Source organism: Sander lucioperca, chromosome 4 (genome assembly GCF_008315115.2).
Source record: "Sander lucioperca isolate FBNREF2018 chromosome 4, SLUC_FBN_1.2, whole genome shotgun sequence".
In the NCBI taxonomy this organism is placed as follows: domain Eukaryota; kingdom Metazoa; phylum Chordata; class Actinopteri; order Perciformes; family Percidae; genus Sander; species Sander lucioperca.
The window spans coordinates 23,029,586-23,041,675 of record NC_050176.1 but is presented as its reverse complement, the minus strand read 5'-3'; the positions used below and the strand labels follow the sequence as shown (position 1 = coordinate 23,041,675).

Genomic DNA, 12,090 nt, shown 5'->3' with positions numbered 1-12,090 from the left:
CTTCTGACTGGCTAGTAGTCCTTACCTAGGTACTGTCAGGGCACGCCCTCATATTCTGCTTCTGACTGGCTAGTAGTCCTTACCTAGCTACTGAGCATGTGCGACTCCCAACAAAGATAGAACAGCAGTGAGAGGTCTCACTCTGTAGCTAAAACAGAGAGCTCAACACACAGGGTGAAAAGAGGAGCTGCAGCAATGTGTAGTACAACAAAAATATGTTTTTTGAAAATTAAACCATGTAAACCTATTCTGATATAACCTCTAAATACAATTATAAAACTTAGCATAATACAAGCACTTTAAAACAACATGGAGGAAAAGCTGATCGTCACGGTCAAAGGCTTACCAATTCTCGCAAATGTTCCCTTAATGCCCTTATCATTTCAATTAAATACATACCTTGGGTACCCCCGAGGTTCTGGGACCTACCACTTACTTCAACAATTTACGTGACTTTGTGTCAAAAGCATCACTTTATATTTGTTTGTACTGGTAATCTTAAAGACAAGACTCCTACTACAGAGCAATCCCAGAGTTCAGAATAATGTTCTCCACAGATATTTTCACTATAGAGCTACCAAGAATGATCCCTCATTTGAATTAATTCTTGAACTTTTGACACTTACATATTCCAACCATTTCAAATGTCAACACTCCATTCAAAAGGTGTTATCAGTGGTTATCTGCCTCATAGATATGGTTTAGAAGGGGCCTGTTCCACGTACTAGAAGGTTCAGAAGGCCGTTATCATCTATTCACATTGTAACGGTCACCGTCAGCTTGGTCAGGACCCCTTGGCATTACTTTTTAATGCTCTGGGAGTCCCGTTGTCAGTTCAAACAAGACTAAAGTTACTTAGTTAAGTTTAGGCAACAAAACTGCTTGATTAGGTTTAGGAAAAGATCGTGGTTTGGGTTAAAATATCTACGTTTGTGGTGTTAGTTAAGAACATTACATAAGGAACGTTACGTAAGAAAGTTAACTTACGTAGCCCATGCAATTTAAACAAAAAGTCAACGTTGACTTTTGGTTTCACACGGGACACCAACACGACCTCTCGGTTGAAAGTCCAGTTTATTTTTTTTGCTCTCATGTGTGGTGCATGGTTACATTCTATACTGATTGTGTAGGTATATCTACGGTGGCAATTTCTGTACAGCTACGACTTAACAATTGTAGAAAAGATCAGCCGAAGTTGACAAAACCACACTCCCTCTGTATTTACACATCTCCACAAAGTAAAAAGAGTGAAAACTAATCCTGGAGGGTTGCTTCTGAAGATTTGAAAGGCATCAATCAGGCATTTACATCTGTCAGATTTCGCACACAAAGTACCACAGGGCTTGACAGTCCTCTGAACAAGCTAACCATCCGTGTAGCCTGGTAGCATCTGCGCTCTAGTTCTCCTGCTCCTACAGTGCAGTTAAATGAGCTGGGATGAAGATGGCTGCTACTGGAGAGCGGGCCAGGACATTAGCCTAAATGTGTCACCAACCTTAGCCAGCCTTGAGCTTGACTGGCCACATTAAGTATTCAAGAAGTCAACCTCTTTTTATTCTGTCCAATAGAACGCTCTTAATGCGCCATGGCCCCAAAAAGCACTCTTCCATCTCTCTTAACCTCTCTCTCTCTCTCTCTCTCTCTCTCTGTCTCGCTCTTTCTTGCTGCCATGCTCTTTGGATTCTCCCACAAAGTAGTTGTATCTCATTCCAACTGCCACCTTAAATCTGAGCTTTGATAAATTGTACTCTGCCTGCAGTAGGGATGTTGGCTGTGATTGGGGTGTGGTTGAGGACCACGTTGGCCTACTTTTCTTTGTGGGATAGTCCTCCTGTCACCCGGTTTCTTCTGCTATTCCTAAAAGGTGTAATATTTTGGGGATCACTTGCAGTCGGAAGGTGCAGTGTAGCACCTTAGCTATCAAGTGGTCTCTTATTCTGAAGCACAAAACATTTTACAAACTGGTATGTATCATAAATAGTACCAGAAGCGTTAGATTAACAGCAAAGGTTAAATTAATCCAGAAAACAAAACCCTGTATTTTTGTTAATAAATTAAAATCAGAAAAAAAAGAAACATCTCAGTAGAAAATGTGTATTGTGCCATAAATCAGCTTTCCAAGAGACAATAGACAAAAAGCTTTGAAGTACCCTATTCATATTTTATAACAGCATTTCTGTTTAGTATGACATTTGTTATTAAAATACATAAATTTATAACATAGACATTGATTTCAAAATAAATGTGTAATTCACTTCAATAACATACTTCATAAAAGTATATTCATATGAATAATAAATAACACACTACTGCTGTTAGCTTCATAGAACAGCAAACCAATCTCACACATGTAAGCAAAACCAAAACATTGTTGCTTATTTAATTTTTTACCATCTCCAGTTCATGCTGTCATTCCCTCTGAATTATGTATCTGACTTGTATAAATAAATGGGATTTTTTAGATGTTTAATTTATCAGATATATGTTGAAAGAAAATGAAAAACCTGTACACAGTTTCTTCTAGTTTCAACAGAGTACAGTATGTGTCAGCAGGGTCCAACATGCACAGGTATAAAGCTCAAAACCATTGTATCCCAAATGGTACAAAAAAAAATCCATGACGCAGCTGGAGTAGTAATCCAGTCCAGAGTTTAGACGATGTACGTGGGGAGTTCTGTGGAGAATTTCACATGTACATGAGGTTTCATACATCCTGGGGATAAACAGGACAGAGAAAAAAACAGGTATCAGAGGACATTCATACTAGAAGCTAGGACAATTAGCTGGTTGCATTACAGTAAGTAACACATCCATTAAAGCTGCATTTATTGATTATTGGACCCTTGGTGGCAGGGAAACAAGCTGCAAACACAACATCTGACATATTTAAAAGGAAACACTTTAGCATCTTAGCCTATTTATACATCCAGCAAACATTAAGCAAATTTAGTATTCATTTGTAGTCGTGTTTTTGGTCACTAGATAAAAGTTCAATCCATTCTCCTTTTACTTCTGTTTTGGTCTCCACCAACTCCTGAGAACAATATCTGTCTCTCTAGCTGCTTTAAAGGTCCCTGTAAACAGTATGATTCCCATGTCTTTTTTGATTATCAAACTTGATTATTAGGTCGAGGCACATATAAATACTGTAAAAGTATAAAAAAAGCTCAATCCACAGAGAAATGCACACAGCCTGTATTCAGAAACTGTGCCTTTAAACGAGCCGTCAGGACTTCTGTATGGTGGTCATGTCACAACTATAATATATATAGGTAGAAAGGGGCACTACAGTGCCGTTACAGTCATTGCCCGGCTGCAGTGATGGTGCAGAGACGCTGAGAGCACAGATGTGGAAGAACAGGAAACCAATCAGAACAGATCAGGCTTTTTAGGGAGGAGGTCTTAAAGCGACAGGCGCTAAAACAGACCATTTCAGACATAGAGTGAATACAGGTATACGCAGACAGACAGTATGGGAAAAATTATGAACATTAAAGCATGTAAACATGTTCTAGTACAAACCCAAAATACAAGTATGAACGTGAAAATGAGCATGATATGGGACCTTTAAACTCACTGCTAACTTTGTCTGAATGCTACTTCCCAGTATGCAGGCAGACAAAGCTGTTCCACTAAAAACAGCTGCCTGCTGCAGCAGGAAACAAGGTTGAAAAAAGAGGAATTTGTGACGCCAGAATAAAAGGAGAACAATGTAGTTTCCTGTACTACTAAGAAGCAGCTGTACTTTTCATCATACTTATTTTTGCTTAGCTGCCTTTCACCCCTTGACCGGACCATTTCCCTTCTGAGGAACACACAACAAAAAGCACAGGATGAGTCTCATGAAACAACACACAATAGTATGAAATAAGCAATGGAGAAAACTAAATTAAAATGTCAGCCACAGATAAGAGTCAAACCAAGTGGATATTTACCTATGGGCCGTGAGTTAAATTCTGTGTCCAGAATCTCCAAAGAATGAACCAAGTCCCGCTGTGAGCTGGGCGTGGCCCCTGTTGGATTAGCTGGACTCATCATTTCTTGTTCTTTTTCGTTCTGCATCTGCGCATAGACGTTGAGGCCTGGGATCTTCCTTGAGGAAAGATTTACAGTGAGGCAAAGGGATAAAAACAGCAGCCTAACTAAAACAAAGAGAGCAAGGACACAACCAGGGGATCACTAATATGCTATGTACCACCTTGTCTTGTTTACTTAACTTTTGATGATAAGATTTAGCACATTTGCATGTAAATCCCTATTTACACAAATACTCAAAGCGATAAGGTCTGTGTTAGAAAAACTATGATAGTCTTCTTGTTTCTGTTAATATTAAACTGTTTCTGTTTTGGTAGAAAGCCAAAATATTGCTGCCGCTCTCACGAGACAACCATGGGAGCCACTTCCTAACCTTGTGAAGAACACAGAATGCTCATGAGGAGGAGGAGATGCCCTGCCTGACCAGAGATAAGAGAAAACATCGTCTTTTGTATTATGACTGTATTTTACTCATAAAAAAGCTACTGTTGAAAGCTTTAGTCATGAGTCATTTTCTGTATTTATGCTGAGAGTGCTGTAAAACTGACTCTACTTGCAAGTAAACGAACTTTGAGACAATTTCAGTGGTTCTGTCCATTCCTTGATTAATAATTATCTTCTCAACTTGGTCCTTCGAGCCGGATCCCAACATCCTTCCCCCCCTTCCAGGTTTTGGGTCCTGAAACACCGTGCACGGGGGAGTCCTTTGGTAACTCCTTGAACAACGACCTCCGGCTTGAATTGCTGTTTTTACAGAGGCCAGTTCCCGCTGGGGGTGTGGGAAGGTGACGGGATCCTTTTTTGAACAGCGGACAAGCTGAAGTTTTATTCTGTCTGTAAATCTTCTTGACCCTTCGTACCCTTTTCCCTTGAAACTGCACCTTGGAAATAATTTAACATTTCAGAAAGGTCAACTGCTTACGTTTGAAGGGATTATTTTTGAAGGCTGACTGACATTTCTTTTGCAAAGAATGACCTGACAAATTCCCACAGATTACAAAGTACAAAGCCAATTCTCCAATGAGCAGCGCTGGATATGCCGGCGTAGTCTTTTGACAGGCAGCTATCAGCCTTTTCTGTAGCCTCGCCGGCAGCTTTTGTTTACTGAGCTGTCAGGATGCTGTGACACCTTTCACCGCCTCACTATCATGTACAGCCTGACGATTATAGACATGACATTTCATGAACACTTTACCTCTTGAATTTGTAGATGACAAATACAGCTAAACCCACAACCACTAGTGATAACAGCATTAGCATGGCAGAGCCACTGTGGTTCTCGCTGGTGTCCACTAGGGGCGCTGCGGAGACAGGGAGACAAGAGCCACAGAGTATAAGCAACACAACACACTATCTCCACCTGTATTTCCACCCAGCTAAATCATGCAATGAGCAGTCAACAGGATAATTGACACCTATATAAATTATAATAGACTGTAAAAATAATGGACGAAGCTTCCGGGCCAGAAAAATTAAGACAATGTGGAAGTGCCTTAAAGCTGCATTCTATTTAATTTCCAGCAGGGGGTGACTCCACTGGCTCCAAAAAGGAGTCTATGAGAAAATGAGCCTACTTCTCACTTGATTTTTTACCTCAGTAAACATTTTCATAATGAGTTTATGGTCTCAATCGCTAGTTTCAAGTCTACTTCAATACAGCATGATGTTCATTTTGCATATCATGGTCCCATTGATTTTTAAATTGACGATAAAGCAGGGGATGGTTTAGGGCGTGGCTACACGCCAATCGGTCAATCAGAGCTTAGCAATGCTGATCATGGCACTGTGTACATTAAAATAGCAGTAAACTTGTGTTTGGGTGTTGTCCGTGTTTTCATCTTAAACTTTGACCCTCGCACTGTGTGTTTTTACTTAATCAAAAGTTGATTGAAACATTTTGCTTGCCTAAAAAGTTCTTGTTCAGCATTCTGCCAACCAAGATAGCTAACTCCTGCTAGCGTTAGCTAGTACCTTAAGGGAAAATTTGCAGATTTTCTGTTCTGCCGTACATGCAGATGAATGCCGGCAGTACCCGGAGGTCTGTGGCAAATCTCTGCTGGATGACTCGCTTCAGAAGGGTCAAAAATCGGCAACTTTCCCTCTTTAGCGTTTAGCTTAGCGCAGCGCCATTGCCACCACAAACAACACTGGATTGGCTGCGTCATTCTCCCCAGCTCCACGCTCTCGTCAAAAATCGTCACGTCCTTCAAAAGGGCAGTGCACAAACCAATGGGTGACGTCACGGATGTTTCGTCCACTAGTTATTCAGTCTATGTAAATAATAGATGAATCATCAAAAATTACAGTAGTATTGACTTCTCTTACTCTTTATCTTATAAGCCTCTTTAGGACAGTAGCAGCATCCACAATAGGAAGAGGCACACATACTTGTAACGATGCTCACTCTCTGAATGTCTCTGTGTAGCTACATGGTGGGAGCCAATCAGACACAGGGTTATTAGTTGACGGGGGCAGCAAAAGATAATAGTAATATCCCTGACTGTCCACTGTATCTAGGTCTCCTGATAGGATGCATGCTTTATGTTCTGTCCCACTTATTACATGAAGTACAAAAGCCCTCCTGGGAAGCTCTAAACGTACACCGTCAGCTGTGTTTGTTTACCTGCTGATAAGTGCGCTGCATACACGGTGACTTGGACCCCTGGCCGCAAAGTGAACTGGACAAGGTTTTGATTTAAGGCGTTGAGCAACACCTCAGAGAGCTGTTGGGACACAGGGGAGACAATATTTGAACAACATATAGTTTTATTTTGTAGACAAAACTAATGTGTGTAATGTAAGGGTGTTTTTTGATCATGCACAACAAAACAAAACATGCAAGAATTAAATCCCCCTTTCAATACCACCATGGATATAGTGCCACTCGGCCAGGCTGTAGAGAGCAGTTCACTTAGGGAAGGTTTTAATCCAAACCACGATCTTTTCCCCAAACTTAACTAGTCGTTTTGGTGCCTAAACTTAACTGTCATCACCACATGACGCCATGGCCCCTAAAAGGACCGTCATATGGCGGTGCCTGTACCCGGCTCACAGTCACCTGTTGGCGGCTAAACAACTGCTGCTGGTAGCCGGCGTCCCGGAGCTCTGTAGAGGCTAAATACAACCAGCAGCTGATGCTCTGATTTTATTGTTCTATAGCACTATGTGTTCACGTTACAGCGCTTTACTTAGTTTAAAATACTTCTATTTTAGTTTAAAATACTTCTATTTTAGGTATATAATATAGGGTCTATTGGTGAAGTAGCATTGATCCCTTTGATGGGGGGGTACATTTTGTCCCCAAAAAAAATAATTCGGCAGAGGCAGGGATATGTAGACCAGAAAGGGGGAAAATCCAGAGATGGCAAAAGTACTTCCCGTACACAAGTAGAAGTACAGCTACTTGTGTTAAAAAATACTCTGGTAAAAGTCCTGATTTAACTTCTTTACTCAAGTAAAAGTAACAAAGTACAGGCTTGGAAATGTACTTAAAGTATAAAAGTAAAAGTAGCCTTACAAAACACAACCATTTTTTATGCAAAGCTACCTGGACCACACAAATGTTACTAGAGTGCAAGCTGAGAAAAAAAGGCTCTTTATATGCCATTGTCTATATTTTAAATGGATGTCTGCCAATAGGCCTAAAACATCACATATATGATTATTGTGACAGAGAGTGGGACTCCAGGTTAATAAGATTCTGACTGAGTAGCAAGATATGAATTCAATTGTGATTCTGTGAGAATTCACAGATCCAGTTTCTCTTTTTTAATCTTCCCCTTAACGTTACCGCCATCAAGCCGCAATGATTTGCCACGAATGAATGCCACCGAATCTGTCGAGTCGTCTTGTAGTGGTGCGTCAAGTGCAACGTATGTTCCCATCCAATTAGATTGAATTCGGTATTGATGACGCAAAAAATAATAACGGTATCTCCACTGAAATGATTTGAAACAAAAGTAACGAGCCAATTTTGTAAAATGTAAGGAGTAGAAAGTACCGATATTCATGTAAAAATTTAAGGAGTAAAAGTAAAAAGTTGGCACAAAAATAAATAGTAAAGTAAAAATATCTGAAAAATCTACTTGAGTACAGTAACAAAGTATTTGTACTTCGTTACTTCCCATCTCTGGGAAAATTCCATGCCTCCCCCCCAGAAAATCGCACCCTGAATGTAACTATTGAGGGAAGACACCTCAGTCTCATCTATCTCTGGTTCTGACTCGTTGTTTATGAACTCTGTTCTGACATTTCAGAACAATTTGTTTGTTGTCTTGATCAATCTTTGCACAGATTCATCCAATGTTTTAATGTCAGACTGAAAAATATCACTTGCACTTCCGAAGGAGTTCTGGTTTAAATGTCTGCCTAGTCAGTTTGTGAATGATTGTCAAGTACAGAGGATGGACAAAATACCAGAAGCACATCATGACATGTAAGTAAGTAAGGTAGGAGGAAGCTGCATAGATAGTCATTTTTATCAATAACCAGTAAGGTAAGGTAAGTAACCATCTAGGAAATATTGGATAGGATAGAACAACATAATGTAATTCTGCTAAATAAAACATCCCATTCATTATTAGTTTAACTTGTTCTCATTTTAAAGCAATTGTAAATCCAAATACATTACAGATTTCTACAGGCTCAGTCCGTCACTAAAAAAAACAATTCCAGTGCTGTATCCCTGGTGTCAGAATTTTGGATAGTCACCATGGAAACATTAATTGGTCATGTGACAAGGGCTGGGAAGATTGGCAGAACAGGCAGCCAAGTGATAGAACCTGATGGAATGGAAATCACGATTGTCAAGATTGACAGCAGTCTAGCCCAATGGATTTCTTTTTGGGGGGACACACCAGGGGGGCAATCATATTTCGGGGGGGGCAGTAAATGGACTGTATTTATATTGCGCTTTTCTAGTCTTAACGACTACTCAAAGTGCTTTAACATAGTACGTAGTAGTAGAACCATTCACCATTCACACATTCACACACTGGTGCCGAGGCTGCCGAACGAGGTGCCACCTGCTCATCAGATAAACACTCACACACATTTACACTCTGATGGAGCAGCAACAAGAGCAATTCAGGGTTCAGTGTCTTGCCCAAGGACACTTTGACATGGGACTGTAGGGCCAGGGATCGAACTACCAACCTTCTGATTGGTAGATGTACCTGAGCCACAGCCGCCCCGGCCACATGGACACTCTGTGCCCCCCCTTCTAGCCCCACCCCTGTCTGCGGGAAAATGCAGTTTTCGGATAATTCCCCGTAGGTTTATTACTATAAGTGCTACCTTTCACATTTTGATGCATTGTTAATATAAAAATATTGGCTAGTGCAGCTTTAAATTCTAAAATAAATCAAACAATCATGACAACATTGTGCACATCAGACAAAAGATAACACAAAGAGTGGTTACATATCAACATCTTAGCAACACTGACTGAAGTCTATTAAAGCATAAAAATGGCCACTCTGATGCCCATGACCCAAAGAAACCTCACTGCCTCCACCAACAACCCCATCTGAGCCTTCCTGTTTATGTAAGAGTCTTTGTCTGTGGGACCTTTCTACTCTGATGCATAATGCATAGGATGCAGCCTCAACTGATCTCTGCTTTCCAGACTGGCATGCAACCTTCTGCACTGATAACATCTAACTTTCATATAAATCGGGCAGATTACCCTGACCCCGAAGGTAAACCATAGAAAGCCAGAGTCCAGTCTCATTCGCTCTCAATCTATTTCCCCACATAGATCCTTTCATTCACGCAATTACACATCTCTATCCCGGGGCTTTAACACTTAAACACAATCTAAAAATGAAATGAGCCTCTTTTTGAAATGATAATCCAATACCATAACATTTCTCTATGTAATGTGCGCTCATTAAACAAGCATATGTGGAGCTGCATAGAGAAAACACCAAACTAAACAAAAGCTGCCATTTTCTCTGCAGATCCTGTTTTTTTTCCCTCTGCAGAGGCTTCATTTATCTTATCTGCCTCATTTGACAAATGAATTGTGATATGAGTAATTTCTGTAGTGCTTCATTCTCCCCTTTATATTTGTTAGGCGTTTGAATTTAGACCGTGCTATGACTAATTACTTTTTCCCACTGTATACCAGGGTCAGTAAATCTATAACACACTTTTAAGATGCCAACCTTGAATGAGGATGTATCGCTGCCTTGTAAGGGAGAGGATCTTTTCAGGAGATCAACCAGGTGTGTGTGTGTGTGTGTGTGTGTGTGTGTGTGTGTGTGGGGATCAAATTGATTTCCCTCCCAGTTTCCTACCCTACACACGCCCGTGGATTTCTTCCCACGGAGAGCAGATCCAACATCATTATGAGTCATTATCTATTACGTGAGGCTCAGAGCTAATTCAGTCCATCTTGATATGCCGGTGATTTAGTGAACTGATCAACCATGACAATTTCTTTGTCTGGCTCTGGAGGCTTGAGACTCTACACCCCCCACCCCCCAACCCTCCTCCCACCTCAACACCCCACAGGATGTGACTTGAGGGAGTTTGAAAGCCTTTCCCCCTGATAACTTGTTAATACTTGTCAGGCTTATTGATGAGTCTATTGCAGAGATTCCTCAGGCGTGTTCTAGAATTCGACTCATGGAAAGACCTGGACATGCTTCAATAGAGCCATACTGACATCTGGTGGAGGAAGGAGGAACTTAAATTTGGGATTTATTTCTCAGGGAGCAATTATTGTAATGGACAAGCTGCTGCTGGAAGAAAAAAAAAGGATCAACCTAAAACAGAAAAAAAGGAAACCATGTTTCAAACTTGTGCATGGTGTTATGGTAGACTTACAATGGGGATAACGAGGTGAAATCCATCCACCTACACAAAAACTGTCTCGGGGCTGGAAAAAAGAAAGTAGACGGAGCAGCAGTTAGTGTCTCACCTGATCTAAATGAGCATAGCTCTTCTCTGCTTTCCCCTCAGTCAGCTGTTTGTCAGGCAGAAGGAAGAACTCTGCTGCTGTGGGTAAACCTGGGAGGACGGTGACCAGAAGCCGATCCTCTCGCACGCCTGTGGCCTGTAGGGGAACGAGAGGGGGAAGCAGTTCAAAAGCTCATTCCTATGAGATATGCTCGTAGCACTAAGTGTGGAAAACTGTCAAGTATTGACAGCTGCCATTGTATGCCTGCTCAACACATTCTCACTATCCCATCGCGGATGCTTGGTCAGGTGCCTTTGGGGTTGTTATTGACGGCAAAGACGTCAGATCTAAACGCGCTGGGTCGGGACTATTGTCATCACTTTTGACGCAGTATAGGTTTAGGAAAAGATCGTGGGTGGGGTTATAAAAGGTGCGTTTACGTGACCACCCCAACCACCCTCCCTATGTGGAATTTCGGCCTTTCATACTACTCGCTGCCGTTGTTGCTCTTAATACTACGTCATCTTCACACACCCGGTGCGTTCCGTTCACGCGCTGAAAGTGCTTATTGTGTCGTATTTGATGCTGACAGCCACTGACCGAGCGTCCATATTTTTAGAGTTGGGAGTGAGAACGGGTTGGCCTGCTTACAGTCATACTTGTCTGTAAGCAGGGGCGATTCAATCCCTTTTTATTTTGATTAAATTTGATCCCGGCACCCCTAAAAAATAATAAGGCATTCTGCCCTAGGAATATCATAGCATCGTGGAACTAAAGTTACAATCCCGATACCTAGATCACTCAGACAATAATTCTGAGTCATGTTCAGAAAATAGTGCTTGTCAGCCTTTAGTCAAAATCGCATAAATCTCTAATTTTCAAAAGTTATTGATACTGCATTTTGGAAATGTCTGCTTTTCTTTTCTTTTTTTTGAGATTATTTTTTGGGGCATTTTTGGCCTTTATTTTGACAGGATAGCAGAAGACATGAAAGGGGAGAGAGAGGGGGAATGACATGCAGCAAAGGGCAGCAGGTCAGAGTCGAACCCTGGTCCGCTGCATCGAGGAGTAAACCTCAATATATGGGCGTCCACTCTACCAACTGAGCTATCCAGGCGCCCAATGTCTGCTTTTCTATAGATAAGTATCCA

At 41.2% G+C, this 12,090-nt stretch overlaps 1 protein-coding gene across 6 annotated transcripts in view; it reads right to left on the bottom strand.

Moving 5' to 3' along the window:
- Positions 1 to 233: 233 nt before the first annotated feature.
- LOC116048443 (VPS10 domain-containing receptor SorCS1) overlaps positions 234 to 12,090 on the bottom strand; it is a 240,705-nt gene continuing 228,848 nt past the window's right edge. For 2 of the 6 annotated variants that reach the window (XM_031297560.2, XM_031297561.2), the window contains exons 23-27: positions 10,961 to 11,095; positions 6,659 to 6,758; positions 5,231 to 5,336; positions 3,936 to 4,093; positions 234 to 2,713 (exon numbers count right to left, since the gene is read on the bottom strand). In XM_031297560.2, coding sequence (XP_031153420.1) covers positions 2,652 to 2,713; positions 3,936 to 4,093; positions 5,231 to 5,336; positions 6,659 to 6,758; positions 10,961 to 11,095 — 561 coding nt within the window. In that variant the 3' untranslated portion in view covers positions 234 to 2,651. Of the gene's footprint in view, positions 2,714 to 3,757; positions 3,806 to 3,935; positions 4,094 to 5,230; positions 5,337 to 6,360; positions 6,461 to 6,658; positions 6,759 to 10,960; positions 11,096 to 12,090 lie in introns of those variants that run through there. The other 4 variants (XM_031297563.2, XR_004104639.2, XR_004897075.1 and 1 more) reach the window with 4 other exon arrangements.